The 16,721-nt window shown below is 46.4% G+C and overlaps 1 protein-coding gene across 1 annotated transcript in view; it reads right to left on the bottom strand.

The window, feature by feature from the left end:
• The window catches only part of LOC106604933 (slit homolog 2 protein), a 197,614-nt gene that overhangs the window by 56,124 nt on the left and 124,769 nt on the right, over positions 1–16,721 (bottom strand). The window contains 1 exon segment of the mRNA XM_082974923.1: positions 12,916–12,987. Within this exon segment, the coding sequence (XP_082831049.1) occupies positions 12,916–12,987 (72 nt within the window).

The following is a 16,721-nucleotide window of genomic DNA, read 5'->3' as shown; positions in this document are numbered from 1 at the left end:
TCATCAATCTGCACACAACACCCCATAATGACAAAGCGAAAACAGGTTTTTTGAAAATTGTTCAAATTTATTACAAATAAATGTATTCACAGCCTTTGCTATGAGAGTTGAAATTGAGCTCAGATGCAACCTGTTTCCATTGATCATCCTTGAGATGTTTCTACAACTTGATTGGAGTCCACCTGTGGTAAATTCAATTGATTGGACATGATTTGGAAAGGTACACACCTGTCTATATAAGGTCCCGCAGTTGATAGTGCATGCCAGAGCAAAAACCAAGCCATGAGGTCAAAGGAATTGTCTGAAGAGCTCCAAGACAGGATTTTGTCGAGGCACAGATCTGGGGAAGGCTACCAAAAAAATTCTGCAGCATTGAAGGTGTGTTTGGAACCACCAAGACTCTTCCTAGAGCTGTCCGCCCAGCCAAACTGAGTAATCGGGGGAGAAGGGCCTTGGTCAGGGAGATGACCAAGTATCTGGTCACTCTGACAGAGCTCCAGAGTTCCTCTGTGGAGATGGGAGAACCTTCCAGAAGGACAACCATCTCTGCAGAACTCCACCAATCAGGCCTTTATGGTAGAGTGGCCAGACAGAAGCCACTCCTCAGTAAAAGGCACATGACAGCCCGCTTGGAGTTTGCCAAAAAGCACCTAAAGACAAGATTCTCTGCTCTGATGCCAAGCGTCATATGTGAAGGTAACCTGGCACCATCCCTACGGTGAAGCATGGTGGTAACAGCATCATGCTGTGGGGATGTTTTTCAGTGGCAGGGACTGGGAGACTAGTCAGGATCAAGGGAAAGATGAACGGAGCTAAGTACAGAGAGATCCTTGATGAAAACCTGCTCCAGAGCGCTCAGGAACTCAGAGTGGGGTGAAGGTTCACTTTCCAACAGGACAACGACCCTAAGCACACAGCCAAGACAACGCAGGAGTGGCTTCGAGGAGAAGTCTCTGAATGTCCTTGAGTGGCCCAGCCAGAGCCTGGACTTGAACCTGAACGTACATCTCTGGAGAGACCTGAAAATAGCTGTGCCGCGACCCTCCCCATCCAACCTGACAGAGCTTAAGAGGATCTGCAGAGAAGAATGGGAGAAACTCCCCAAATACAGGTGTGCCAAGCTTGTAGCGTCATACCCAAGAAGACTCGAGGCTGCAATCGCTGTCAAACGTGCTTCAAAAAAGGATTGAGTAAAGGGTCTGAATACTTATGTAAATGTGCTATTTCAGTATTTTTTTATTTTATAAATTTGCAAAAAAATCTAAAAAAACGTTTTTGCTTTGAAAATTGTATTCTAAAATGTAATCAATTTTAGAATAAAGCTGTAAACATAACAAAATGTGGAAATAGTGAAGGGGTCTGAATACTTTCCAAATGCACTGTAGCTAAGTAGCAGAAGCAGTGGTACCCTTCTCACTCACCCAGAAGGGGTGTATTCATTAGCAAACAAGTGTTTCTACTGGACACATTCAGGTAGGTCCCTGCCCATTTGGTTCCTATTGAATACACCCAGGTGCAACAGGTTTGCTTGAACAACACAAAGATGCTTGTCAGAGTAGTGGATGACGCCTGTTGTTCACAGCATACTGTTCATCCATACCTCATCCCTTGCCTGCCTGTCTGCTTGTGTTGTGGGCCATATGATGCTGCTGGTGCTGGCGTGTCCACAACAGCGTGTAATAAGCTTTAGCACAACGATGATATTATCAGCAGCAGCATGCGGAGGGAGGGAAAGAGGGAGGCAGCAGTAATTCCCTTTCTCTCCATCCAGCAACAGTAACTGTGAATAGTACTACTTAGCAGACTTAATCTTGTAATCTAGCCATCCCACCCCTCCGTCACTAGATAACCCCCTCCACCTCCACCCATCCCCTCTGCACCACCTCCCTGGGAAGTGTAAATATGCACCTGTTGTTTCTAAACTTGGGACTATAATGGTTCCGGATCGGCTCGGTAGCTAGAAACAGAAAGCGCTGAATCCTGTCGGCGAGACGACGGTAAGGGCGGAGCAGGAGGCTTGTTTTACAGCGTCTGACTGTACTATTACTGGTAATAAGGGGTTTAGCAGGACTAGAGAGAACGCCGATCGCAGCAGATCCTCAGAGTGGAGTGGACAAGAGCAAAGACTGACCTGCTGGTGTTTACAGTTCACGCATGTTTTAAGGAAAGTGGTGGGAGCACCAGGCGGCGGCCACTGGGGTGACGCCATGTTGATAACGCTGTTGGACCTGCCATGTATTAACTCTCACTGTAACAGGCTGATTCAAACCCATAAAGGAGAGAGGAGGAAGACGGATATGACTACAACACAGCGTGGTTCAACATATCTGTGTTCAGATTTCTAATTCGACCAGTGGAAAATCCCCATCAAGGCAACAGCAAAGCTCAACTAGGGTTGCACGAAAAAAAGTGAAGGAAAAAAAATCCCCTAAAATAAAATACTTGTGGAATTTTAAATGATGTTTTCATATTTATTTTGGAAGCAATCAGCAGGGGGAACACTTTATTAAGAACGAGGGGGGAAAAGGCAACAAAATGGCATGGAAAATGATTGTTATTCCACAATTAAATTATATACGGGGCGGAATCACCCTTGTCAGTGCTGACCAAATTGGCACTTCTAGTGAGGAGAGTAACTCCATCCCACTTGTCAAGGCCACTGTGGCTCTGAGGCTCATCCGGCTCAGAACTATTGCTGGGTTTTTGCCACAGTGGAGGGAAGGAGGGAAGGAAGGAGAGAGAGGGCGGGGAATGAGCGAGAGAGAGAGAGTGGGAGAGAGAAAAAGGGAATGAGAGAGGGAGAAAGAGAGAGGAAAGAAAAAAAGAGAGAAAAGAGAGAGCATGGGTCGGGGATGGGTCTGGCTGGGACTAAGGGAGCAACGCCCTGGTAAAACCCTGTAATATTGAACCATCAACAGGGGAAAATGGCCTCTGCCCAGGAAGGACACTCACTTATCTCCCCCCCCCCCCCCCCCCGGCCAGAGAGAGATTTTCCAAGGAGTTGGCTGTCGTGATAACGAGGAACCAGGAACCACTAAGGAGTTAGCGTCCAACGTGTTCAGCTACATCCGTATTTCAACATGGTCGTACTTTAACACTGTCCGGTCCTAGAGGGCATTTAGCCATACGATTCGCAATTGATCCCATTTACTGGGGGCCCTGTGCAATTTGTCCTGATTACAGTAATCACACAGACATGACAGAACTTCTCCAGTATGTCGACTACAAGGGAGGCAGTATCTCAATTACGCATAACAGCTCTTTCAAGGTCTTTGTCTGCCTAGTTAAATCCACTAACCTGCAAATCTAATATTGGAACATTAGAAAATGACCTGATGGCAAAATATGATGAATTCCGAAATCTGTTGGAGCTGACATTAGCCTCTCAGGCATGTCTGTCTGTCACAGGGGGGACATGTAATCTGTTGTGTAGTGTAATGTAGTGCTGTATAGGGCCTCCCTCTCTGTGTCCCCAGCCAGGGAGGCAGTGATGGAGCTGAGTCTTTACCAGCAGCTCATGAGGTTGATGCTATCGCATGTTGTCTATAGGGCCTGCGGAGTCTGATCACTGCCCCAGCCGTCAATCCCTCTTTCTCCCTGCTCTCTCTCTCTCCCTCTCTCTCCCCCTCTATCCCCGTCGTCCTTCTCCGCCTCGCTCTCTCTTTTTCCTCCCCACTCCGTCCTCCTCTCGCTCTTTCCGGCTGCAACCGTTGGGGACCGCCGCTCTTCCTGATACCTCTCCATCCTTCTCCCCTCCACTAACAGCCATGTTCTACTGACACCCTCTCCCTCCCCCATCTCCCTCCCCCTTTTCTTTAACGTTTCGTTATTTTCCCCGCCTTGAACCTGCACAGCATGAATTAGCCTGAGTTATTTATTTCCTGATTGAACCACTACTGAACTAATGATTCTTAATGAAAGCAGGGAATGTTAGCTGAGTTAATACAATGCTCCAGGAAGACAATGGCGTCTATGTGTCTCTATTATGTCGCCTCTAGGCTTTAATGGGATCAATAGAGTATCCTGAATTATAACTTGTTGTGTAGTGGAACAATGTTACTTTATGATTTTCTTCAGAGCTCTATCGATGTCCTGGTCAATAGGATTATTCTGCTACTAACCGACCCCATTACTTCTTAAAACAGAGACAGGCTCTGTCCGATGTACGGGTTCTCAGATATTTTTCTAGTACAATTTCTTTCTTCGCTCTCTGCGATGCTAAGAAAGCTTTCCCACAGTTGCAAAAAGGCCTACTTTGGGGTCTCGAGTGCTCTCTGCCTCTCTCCAGACCCTCATTAAGGCTTTTTGGAAAGGGCCCCTGGATACTTCACTTTTTAAAAAAGGACGCAGAGAGGGGGGCTGGGGCTGCAGTGGCTGGTGGGTAAGACAGGGCTGGAGCGGAGCAGTGGGAGGGAGGGTAGGGCTGGGATGGACAGGAGGAGTGCATACGGCTCAGTGGAGCTGACTCAGTTACAGAAACTCACAGAGGCTTGAAATCAGGGGCCTGAGAGACACGCACTGCGACATGACGGTGTCATCATCAGCAGCACACTGCTCTGCCATGGTGTGTGTGTGTATGTGTGTGTGTGTGCGAGCGCATGTGTGGCTGTGTGTGTGTGTGTGTGTGTGTGTGTGTGTGTGTGTGTGAATGTGACAGAGAGTGTATTTCAGGAGGTAGGTGAGGAGATTTTCCCCCAACCTCTTTGACTGCTCTCTCGGCGGGCACATTAGAGTGGCACATTGTAATATCTGAGGGGGCGAGAGGTGAAGTTTCCCACGGGTTCTGCTCCTGGCCATTTCTCCCTCACAATGGGTGTGTGTGGGGAGGGGGGGGAGGGGGCTGATTTAAGAGTCTGGTTCCTTCTTCATCTTCATCATCTCACTAAGCCTCCCTAAAGACACCGTGAGAGTGTGTGTTTGTGTGCGTGTGTGTAGAGGGTCTGCTTTAAAGAAGCCTTGAGTGTTTGAACCAGGCAATCTGCATGTTCCCGTCTGTGTGTGTGTGTGTGTGTGTGTGTGTGTGTGTGTGTGTGTGTGTGTGTGTGTGTGTGTGTGTGTGTGTGTGTGTGTGTGGGGGGGGGGGGGGGGGGGCTCTCCTCTTCCAGAGTCCCATAATTGTCTCAGATGCTTTCCCTCCCTGTGAGAAGTGACATTTCTACCACGTTGTCATGGAACTCTGGAAGAATTCACCACCACCAACACAACAGCCAACGGCACGGCGGCAGCAGTGTTGGAGGCAGCGGGTTGAGAAGTGTCGAGGCAGCGGTGGAGTTTACAGAACAAGCCTGGAGTTCTGGGGGCCTTGATGTCAAAACAAATGAGCAGAGTGCCTCCAGATGAGGCCTCATTTCATTACAGCCATCATAACTCAACCACCACTTGTTGCGGCGTGGTGGAATCCAATCCGAAAGGGATGGGAATGTTTGCCTTTGTTTTGCTTAGCGCGGAGGGTTCAGCGAAAGCACAAAGGCGCAATCAGATGTTGTTGAACTCGCAGATGATAAACATAGAAATAACATGATCTGCAGCTCAAAACCCGTCCACGTGGTTTGTATCTAAGTCAGGGCTTATGAGAGACAAAAGGAAACAGTGAGGCGCTCGGGCATTTGGACATTATCTTATCCAATAGAGACATGCTTTATGGACCTGGGAAATGTAATCTGCAACGGAGAGTAGGGCGGAGGGAGGAAGATAGAGGAGGGTGGAGGGCGGAGGAGGAGAGAGAAGGGAAGACAAAAGAGGGGGATGAGAAAAAGAGAGGAGGATTCAGCTATTGGTTCTGTAGATGGAGGGCACTCAGTATTAGCCAGTCACATACTGCAGCAAGAGGCACATGTAGGACGGACAGACAGACAGACAGAGAGAGAGAGACATGAGTGCCGAGCCATTGATGAGGCCATTACAGCTTAAATGAGGACAGATTGAATCTAAGCTGTTCCCATCCCTTTTTGTCCTGGCGTACAGGAGCGAGTGATTAATTGTGCATTGGGTTGGCTCTGCTGGGACACGGTGGGGTCGTTCCTCTCTCTCCTCCTCTCTCCTTCTGCTCCCTACCACCACTGCACTGCTTTGGCGCAGTCACACCACCCAGAGATATCGTAAGGGGCCACGTCTGGTGGCAAGGCAATTTCCTGTGCTTGAAAGTGCTGTTTGCGAGCTAATGACAGCCCCCCCCCCCCCTCACTCGTCAACCCCCCCCTTCTCTCCCTCTCACTTCCCCTCTCTCTCTCTCTCTCACTCTCTCGCTCTCCATCTCTATCTCCATCTCTCTTTCTCTGCCTGCTATCTGACTCATAAAGACTGTTCTATTGGCTGAAGGCAACCTTTCAATCAGACCACACTGAGGTAAAGACTGATTTGTCCTTTGGGAGGCACACTGGTGTTGGGGATTATAAATGCATGGAATATCTGATTCACACAGAAGACTCAGCCCCTGACAGTCTCTTCTCTCTCTCGCTCTCTCTCTCTCTATCCCTCTACCCCTCTCTCTCTCTCTTTCTCGCTCTTTATACTCAATCTCTCTGTCTCCCTCTACCCCTCTCTCACTCTCTCTCCATCTCTCTCTCTCTGGGTTATGTGCTCCTCAGTGAGCTACAACTGGGCCGCCATCTCTCTAGCCACAGAAAGGCATTAATCAAGAGGAATCATCAGCAGTGTTTATGACATAGAAGTGAGGTCAGAGAGGATACAGACCGAGGGGCAAGGAGACTGAGTCTATGTCAGGTCACATCAATTCCCTGGAAACGTCAACGATCGCCTGGCCAAGGTACAGCTGACTGACTTAAATACCAGGTAAAGGCCAGCCAAACCAAAAGCACTGAATAGCAAAAACATTATATTTTTGACCCGGTCCCTGTATATAAAAAAATATTTTTCTGAACCAATGCATTTAGGTTTCGATCAAACACCCACGCGTCTCGCCCTAGACGGCTCTGGAACCAAAATGCAGCCACAGAAATGCGATAGTTTCTTGTGATCACCACAGCTCGGAGCAAATGAGCCGCACTGCATATAACGTAACAGTACTACTCCGCCTCACCCACTAACACTCTCACCATACAGCATCCATTCAGTCTGGTTCTCCACAGTCAAATCACAACCAGGTCCCACAATGCACTTTCAACAGTTCAAATAAATGACACCGAGTCAACTCCAAAGGCAGTAGGCAACAAGGCAGGGGTGGAGGGGTGGTGGGGGTGGGTGTCCCCCCTGGTTGGTGTATTTTGGCGTGCCTTGGGTTTTCGTGTGAGAGAGGTGCTTACCACTCACCAGCGGGTCCGAAACATCATTAAAGTCTACTCATATTAAAGAGGGCATCTGTAACCTCAAAATAAAATAACAGCAAAAATAGCAGTAATAGAAAATAATGCACTATCAAACAAGCCTGGTGAATCAGCGTTAACATAAAGTGAGGGGAGTCTATGTCCCCATTCAGATGGTTATGAAGTAACTAAATCACTCTAGTTGGAACACGGAGGTCCCTGTCAAAAAGTCAGGGAAATGCAGAGGGCACACATTGACAAATGACAGTGTTTGGCCGGGCGGAAGGAGAAGGAGGAGGAGGGAGGTCGTTTGTGGTAATGTGAAAACTTGGTCCCTCCCTCTTCTTATCAATGCGTGATGAGGTGAAAGTCACCTTGAGATACCTAGCATGGAAGTGTCTCAGCGGCACTTCCATTCCTCATAAAAAATTACAGAGCCCGGCAGGTCGGCACACACAAAAAAAGAGAGTAGCGTTCATTGAGAGCCAGAATTTTCTGTACAAAAAGTGGTCATTAAATATGCAGCGGCCCCTCTGCTCTGGAGAGTGCAGCAGGAGGGGGGAAGATGGAAGATGGCCATGTACCACTCTGGTAAGAACATAGGGGTTTCCAAAGATGACCTGCGGGCAAGTCTGAAATGCTCTTTGGCTTTTCAAAGAGCATTTCAGACCTGTATAGATTTGTAACGGCTAAAGGACAGATTTAACAAATTATGTAAACGTTATAACCAAGAAAATAATGTACAAATAACATTTCTGCCAGTTTAATTTCTAACATATTGTAAGTCCTATTTTTATCATAATAGTTTTCACAAGTATAATCTAATTTTACTCTCTCAGTTAAAAATTATAAGCCATATTCACCACCAGTTAATCGAGGGTAATATTTGCTGGACCAGTGTTCTAATACAATGCTAGTATTTTGATTGTTGAAAATCCAATAAAATGCGTTTTTTTTTTTTATTTTTTACACAATTCATTTGCCTGGTGAAACTTACATTTAACAAGTATCTTCAAGGACATCTTGACATAAAAGCTGCATTTATTCAAATCAAATGTCCTAAGAGCAGAAACCGTCCAATGAATAATCATCAAAGAATCAGTGGCATATTAGCCCATCCATCCATCCCCTCCACCCATCCAACCAGCTGTATGTTGGCCCACCATGCAGTGTGCTCTGCTGGCTCCAACCCTTTTCTCCATCTCATTGAGATGCAAGGCATGCCCAATATAAGAAAATGTCCGAGATAGCTTTGAAGTCATTAGTTCAGTCATTAGCACATTTATGTTAAATCCAAATTACAATTCATCACCAGAAAGACCCAATCATTTATTTTGTGTTGCTTGGCAGGCGTTAAACTGTATTCAGTCATTTGAAGTCACAGAGCTGCACTCATTATGGAGGCCTATTTAGTCCTCCACTAAATCAGCTCTTATTCATTAGCAACTTGGGGGAATGCTTAACATCTAACACAAAGCTGACGTGATTGTATAAGGAATTCTTCTCGGGAGAAATAGGCAGGGACTTTTGTATTGGTTGTTTTCTATGATCAGAGAGATTTCTCAGCCACCCATGCATCAATAGGAATGAGGTCTTTGAAATGACTTGTTTATATCTAAAGTCAGATGATGCTCTTTTTTTTAAAACAAGTTTAACGATCATTGTGATTAGAAACATCACGTGTCGACCACCCCAACTTTAATTGTGTCCATCTGACTGTGAGTGTAAATTCATTTCATCAACCAGTTTCTATTTACATACTGTAAAATTCCCAATTTTCTTTTGGGGGTTTTTCCCTCCTGGACAAAACACATACCAACATATTTCCTTTTTTTTTTTTAACAATGTTGTTCTCCAAAATACTTTGTAAAAACATGGTGGTCTGACAATGTGGAACAAACATGGTTGGTCATGGAGAATTTTGTTACATCAATAATACATTATCTTTGCTTTTCCCTCTTTACCACGGGCTCTTAGAAGGCACCGATAGTTCCCATGCCAGATCTAATAGAAGAATAAATAAAAAATACCCAGTAAGGCACAGTTTTAGTGCAGTGATACCCTTTGATCATATCACATGAAAGAGAAAGGATCTCATCTATGAGTTCAATTCAAAGGCTAGAAGATGGCACAAGTACAAATACACTGAAATACACTGGCTATCAGGAGAGATGGACATATTCTGCACCATGAACAAGAACCAATTGTAATATCAATTCTACACTGTTACACTGGGCAATAGATATAGGCCTGAATATGAAGATGCTTTCTGGTACGGTATATACTGTATACCGGAGTACTTGGAAAAAGCCACGGGATGGTTTTTCAATAGCGTCAAAACTATTTATTTGAAGTTTTTCAATAAATTGTAATATTTGAAGCTACTTTTTAAGTTAAAACCTGCAGTCAACTTGTGCAATACACGTTAGGGGTTAAAGCAGATTGCGTTCTTCATTTCACCGGTTATTTTACATTATGAAGCTTACCGTAGTTCCCCAGAACAGTTGAGCCAGTCACGTGCCTGTTTGTAAATAACACAACGGGAGACGGCGGGAGCTGATGAGTCCATAGCGTTCTATATCTATCAGCGAGTCTCTGTTGTGCAGCGCACATGAGGTGATGAAGCTACACTTGTATGCAATTCACAACTAAATGTTTGCCGTCAGAAGTCAAAGAGCTCTGGATGAGTTGTCTGTACAAGCTGCCATTTTTTCCCTGTGCTTCCTACTTGCATTTTTTTCTCCTTTGTTCTTCTCCCCTCTGTTCCGTGTACACATGCTGCTCTTCTTTCAGAAAAGCATGCATCACAACTTCGTTCATTTGCACAATTTCTCTCATTCACTTTTCGCTTGTAAATGTCCACACTCACCGAAAATGACATTCGGTAGCTACTAACTATGCTTGTATGAGCTGGATTTGCTTGTCTTTGCAATTAGTTCATGTTCATTTTCGCTAGTTAGCATTTAGCTAACAGCATCTAAATAATTTTGCTATTAGTTTGCACTACTTTTGTTAGCATTCTGGTAATAGAGGCCCTTTGGGCTTTTCTTGCATTTTTAGCGCCACCTTGTATGCTATGCCAGTAATACGGTAAATCCAGGGATAAGAGAAGGACAGCATGACAATATGAAAAGCTGGATACCGCTGAACTTACTGTATCTATTCAGAAAATGTGTTACAGATGTATGATCTTAATTTGATCACTCTTTTGTTGCGGAGGATCTTCCTGCACTTGCAGTGTATTTTAGGTTTAAAAAGGCTTATAAAGTTTGTAATTTCCACTTTGAAATGTCAGACTTGATTTGCCCTAACGAAAAATGTATTGCCCAACAATTTTTTTTTCTCCATTAATTATAATCCACATAATAATTCACATTTCCTGTTGCTGCAGCATTATTTTCCTGCTGTAGCAAATGGGCTCAAATTAAGATCCTACATTTGTAGGTACGCTGCCATAAAATCGAACACTTTGATTTATTCTAAAAGAGAAAATTGCTCAAAGAAAAAGCCAAATCTACCAAGAGTGCATAACCTAATCAATGCCTAGTGCTCCAGTCCAATCAGTGCTGTAGTGGTTCTTGGAGAAGTGGGTATACTCAAACTTTGCCAAAAGAAAATCCCAAAACGGCCTGTCCGGCGAAGGAATGGCGCCCTGTGTGAAAAATTATATGAGAAACAGTGACATGTATTCTAAAATGATAAATCCTATTTTGGTCTTTCACAGTCATGCCAACCCAAGCCATACCGTGCTAGTAAGCTAATAGTGGGCCTACTATTGAAATAGATAAATTAGGCTGTCAACTGAGTCAGAAATCCACAGGTTTCAGATTTGTTAAATTTTTTTTCTTCTTCAGGATTTCACTCTCAAAGTCACACACACACACACCAAAAAAGTTAAACAACAAAATTGTATGTTCTAAGTCCACAACAATGCTTAAACCACATCAGGAGACCACTTTTGATATCAGGGAAAAATCCAAGACATTTTGATTTTTGAGTGTAGTTACTACTTTGATTACGCATCAGTGGGGATTAAGAAGTGAGCATATTGAAAAAGAAAAGTGGGCATGCGCCATATACCTGTGTATACCCACCACTACAGCACTTAGTCCAATTATCATCTCCGTTTCAGCTGCATGGACATATGGGCGAATTATCACCTTTAAACAACTTGCATTTACATCTTCACATCCTCCACTGACGTCCGCTTCGTCATGGGCTGTGGTCGAGCACGAGGAAGGCGCAGTGTTGTTCATGACAATTGAATCCACACACGCTGACTTTTATGTCTGGTCTGCTCCGCCGACTAACGCCATCTCATCTCCGTCGTGCCATTTTGTGCTGCGGTCATGAAACCATCGCTAGCTGCTCTATGAGCCAAGGCAGGGCAGAGGGAGGAGGACGCTTAGAATGAACAGCCAGTCCAGCGGCAGAATTACTATCCTTCATTCAAACATATTCTGCGCTGCCTTTGAGCATAGCCTTAATATGAAACCTCAAGTAATGTTAACAAACCAACCAGCTTTTTTGCAGGTTTTCTGTAATGCCCGGCGAGACTGTATGTCTCTCTTGGTCACAAAATGAGCCCTGCTCTAACAGGGGGGGGATGACAACTGCATTAAGTGCCCTGCCAATGAGCTGATGGATGGGCTAGTATCTGGGAAATGTCTATCCCCCCCAGCAATATTGTCCTGTACTGTCCTATCATATTCTTAGTAGTGCTGACTGGGCTATCTTCACTGTGCTAGGGCTGGAGGTGCCTCCAGTGAATCCCTCTGCACCAGGTCGTAACAGCCTGGGGGGGGGGGGGGGGGGGGGGGGGGCTGCAGGGGCATGTAATTTTCTCCCCTGTACTTTTCTCCCCAGTCCAGGACCGAACTGGTCCAGACCCCCCAGTAACACCCTCAGCCTCAGGGAAGAGTTTCAGACACCGTGCTACACTATAGCAGCAGCTCACCAGCCAAATGCAACAGTGTCTGTCAGGCCAGGTACCGAGTCTAGTTTAAAAGCTTTACACTACGACAGAGGACACAAGCTAAGCCTATAGTTTTCCCACTGAGTTGTTTCAGTGCATTACACTATTCCCTGACAAGGTTCTGAACGTTTTGGAACATCTAGACATGCATATATTACACCACAGCAGACGACCGTAGAAATAGTTTTAACAGGCAACAGCGCACGGACAGAGGATGCTTTGAAAAGTGACAAACAAAATAAGACACCTTGCAAGGCACTAGCTAGCAGCTTAATGTCACAACGCAGCACTGAATGACAAATGAGCCTGTGCAAAACCGCGGTCACACAGTCGATACGGAGAGACAGAAGGCACGCGGCAGACAGACAGACTAACACATCAGGAGGATGACACTATCACTGCTGCCGCTGGCAGCATGCACAGGTAGGTACGCCGCGCCTATGCGACTTCACATGCAACACACTTTGCCCTTGGAGGACATTCAACAGAAAACACAGGAAGATAGAGAGATAGCGAGAGGGGGAAAAAAAGGGAAAAGAAGAGGGAAGAGCAGGAGATGTCCCTGCAGATGAGAGGAGAGGAGAGGAGAGGAGAGGAGAGGAGAGGAGAGGAGAGGAGAGGAGAGGAGAGGAGAGAGGAGAGGAGAGGAGAGGAGAGGAGAGGAGGAGGGGGACTCACAGTATCTCCAGATCGCGCAGGGCTCGGAAGGCTCCATCTTCGATACAGCTGATGTGGTTGCTGTCCAGTTGCCTGAGGAGAGATTAGAGACAGGAGTCAGCGGCAGGTCTGTCTGCAGGCGTGGAGGCGGAGGGTGGAGGGGGCTGCTGGAGGTGAGGGCTGCAGGAAGAGTGCCGCTGGCTGGGGATGAGTTTGGCTGGGGTGGACTGGTGCTAAGTAGGCTATCGCCAGGGAGCGCACAGCACACACTCAGACCTCAGCTCTCACCTCTGTCTCACTGCAGCCTGCCAGGTTAGGAAAGGAAAGGACCAGCTGGCTAAAGTGGCCTGTCTGGCTGCAGCCTATCACCTCACTCTCTACGCTGCCCCGTGAGTGGAGGAGAAGGAGAGAAAGAGAGAGAAAGAGGGAGGGAGGAGGGGAGTTTGAGAGAGAGAGCGAGAGAGAGAGAGAGAAAGCGAAAGAGAGAGAGACAGACAGACAGAAGGAGAGTGAACAGGAGGCTGGCTAAAGCACACAGCCCATCCCGTCTGTCAACTCTCTGTAAATATTAATTGCATTTTCTCCCTCCCCCTCCTGTTCTCCCACTCCTCCCACCCCTCTACCTTTCTATTTTTTGAAAGTCAGAAAGGGAGTAATTTCATTACATTAGAGCAGCCAATCCATTACGAGCTTTTACCGGCTCTGTCACTGAAACAATTTAATTAAAGGAGAGGGTTCGTAAATCAGCCCGGACTCCCAATGCTCAGAGCACTCATTCCTCTTCCTTCTTTTCCTTTTACTTTAATTTGCAGGCCTAAGTATGCAGTTCCCCCCCCCCCCCCCAACCCCCATCTCTCCACCCTTCCTCTCTCCTCTCTCTGCCCCCCAAAAAGGAGATGGATGGAAGACAAGGCACCACAAAGGGCAGACATTTAGAACGCTCTCCCAGACCATTTATCCAGACTCCAAAAAGCTTCTGTGACATTTAACCTGTTACGGACACAGCCTATACATCTTCTGCTCTAGGCTATAAAAAATACCATATCTCCCTCCTCTAATCTCCTCTTCCTAGACCCATCTCCTTCTCTTCCCCATCTCTCCATCCCTAATCCTTTTTACTTTGCTTTCTATCTTTTCTTTTCTTCTCTTCCCTTGACTCTCCTCTAGTAAAGCATCTGTTTCCTGTCTGGTCCTTATCTCTTAGCTGAGGAGACAATACATCCATTTGGAAAGCGTTCCCCCCAGAGAGGAAATGAAATAGGTAACATGTTGAATTACAATGTCTGCCGACAGATTGTGGGTTGACGCCTCCTATGAGATTATTCCTTCACACTTGGGTATAACACATTCCCAGTGAAATATCCATAATGAAAACGACCATCTGTGTAGGATGGAAACAAGCAATGTTATGGCGCAGTACATACAAATGACGTATTGGAAGCATGCTTGTCAAGCTTAATCTAACTTCATGATAAAATGTCTTTGAAATCATTTCATAATTAGTAAATGAGTATCATGTGAACTGTATAAATAAATAAAGAGAGTCGCACACTATAAACTTGGAGTCATTTACTGGGTAAAACACCAACGTTTCGGCATCACTGTGCCTTCTATCGTGTGAAACCTGACAAACCTACGGGAGGAGGATACCATGATCAAAGCTTTTGTTGTTGTTTCGACCCTTTATCTCCAGTTTCCATTTTAGGAAACATCTTGAAGACGTACTGAGTACAATGCCTGGCTCTGCTCAGCTTGCACTCTCTAGGCTCTAAACAATCATAATATCATGAGAGATTATTTCTGTTGTCTGACAGCTGAGTGCACTTGGCTCCCTTCGAGGGATCGCAGGCCCACTATCAATCCCATGTACAGTATAGGGCGGGAGGATAGCTGGTGTGTGTGTGTGTGTGTGTGTGTGTGTGTGTGTGTGTGTGTGTGTGTGTGTGTGCGCGTGTGTGTGCGTACACATTACGTGTGTATGTGTAATGGGTGTTATGTGGGGGGAATGAGAGTCCCACATTTTGTTTCCTTCCATCTAATTATGTTGGCCTTTAATCATCCCAGTCATAAGCAGCATTGGCAGTTTGATGCTTCTGAATTCCCAGCCCCATATGGAGGAGTATGAAAAGAGGAGAGAGAGAGAGAGAGAGAGAGAGAGAGAGAGAGAGAGAGAGAGAGAGAGAGGTGAGATACAGAGAGAGAGAGAGAGAGAGGTGAGAAAGTAGAGAGATACAGAGAGATACAGAGAGAGAGAGAGAAAGAGATACAGAGAGAGAGATACAGAGAGAGAGAGAGAGAGAGAGAGTAGAGAGAGAGAGGGAAAGAGAGGGTAGAGAGTGGAGAAAAAGGGAGAGGGGAGCAGTCCTTAACAGTACCGACCCACTCAGACCAGCCCTATTAATCTGTCACGGGGAAGGATGGAGCAGGATGCTAAACCAGCAGCCGCAAACCTCCCAATTAATTTGGGGACTCGGTTGATCGACGTTCATCAGCTAAGACAACATGAAGTGAATGAGAGGATCCGTCTCTGTGGTGGAGGGAGCGGGGAGCGCGGTGGAGCGCGGGTGCCCGGAGCTGGAGTCCCTAACAGACAGGGTCGGCGTCCCAAAATGGCACCCTATTCGCTATATAGTTCAGGGAATAGGGTGCCACTCGGGACACAGCCGTACAGAGGCGACTCCGCTGTCACTGGGCTGGGGTGACGGAGAGACTGAAGGGCTTCAGGAGGAAGGGATGGATAAAATGGAGATAAATCACACAGCCAGTCTACAGCTAGCTACCGTGTCCTGATTAGCACAGCTAGAGGGCAGTACAGACAGTGGCTAGCCAGTGTCCTTCTGTGGATGGACGTGGACACAAGGCCTAAAGACTCTCTCTACTAATACTGTGTGTACATGGACAAAGGGGACACTGCAGAACCCTTCTGTACGTGAGAGCCCAGTAGCCTAGGAGCTGTGCGTTGCAGCTGTGCGTTGGTTTTCGTAGTGTGGTTCAGTGGGCAGAGGCCTGGGTACAGCGGTACATTGTGCCCGCGGCGCTTATAGTGCCGTGTGGTGGCGCGGTCAGGTAAGCTGCGCCAGAAGCAGTCGGCGAGCTGCGGACACAGCATTCTGGGTAGGGGAACATGGAGTGAAAGACAGAGGTGGAAGGTGGGAGGGGTTATGAGTTATGCACATGCATTGTTTTCCCAACCAGGTGCAGAACTGGACTCTCAATCACACCTTGCATTTAGTTGATATAGCATGAGTGAGGCCGCAGTGTTTAGAACCAGAGGGATGTCAATGCACTGGTCTCATATATGGCCAATAACTCACTGTCAGCCTAGCCCAGTGGAGGTTTGGTTTGCTGGCTGGCAGAACTCTCTATACTGCCACTATCGCAACATAATGTCTATGTTATGTGCAGATAACCTTATAAGACCAACAGTGGGCAGCCGTTTTGTTGCTGATGGACAACACTGTGGATTGGCCGATTGTGCGTACGATAGACAGATACGGTAGTCAGTCAGCAGCGTGTGTGTGTGTGTGTGGAGCTGACACTTAACTGAAGCCAGCCAAGGGCGGCAGGCCCAGAAACCCCAGATAAAGATCCTGTCTGCTCTGACATATACAGAGTTGTGACAAATTTGTCTCATTTGTTGAGAGAGCAGATTAGAATAGCAACCTGTGCCAGTTTCTTGGCAGTTTAAAAAAACGGAAAAGAAAGGCAATCTGATAGCTGAGTGAAATTAATGCCACTCCAGTTTTCAGTAGCCAATAAAGCTTTCTCCAGGATATCAGGGTTGGGATTACGAGTGTGGGGAGAGCGGTGTGTCCCTACTTCTGTAG

This window comes from Salmo salar, chromosome 05, assembly GCF_965601325.2.
Source record: "Salmo salar chromosome 05, fSalSal1, whole genome shotgun sequence".
In the NCBI taxonomy this organism is placed as follows: domain Eukaryota; kingdom Metazoa; phylum Chordata; class Actinopteri; order Salmoniformes; family Salmonidae; genus Salmo; species Salmo salar.
This window is presented reverse-complemented; position numbering and strand designations above follow the sequence as displayed.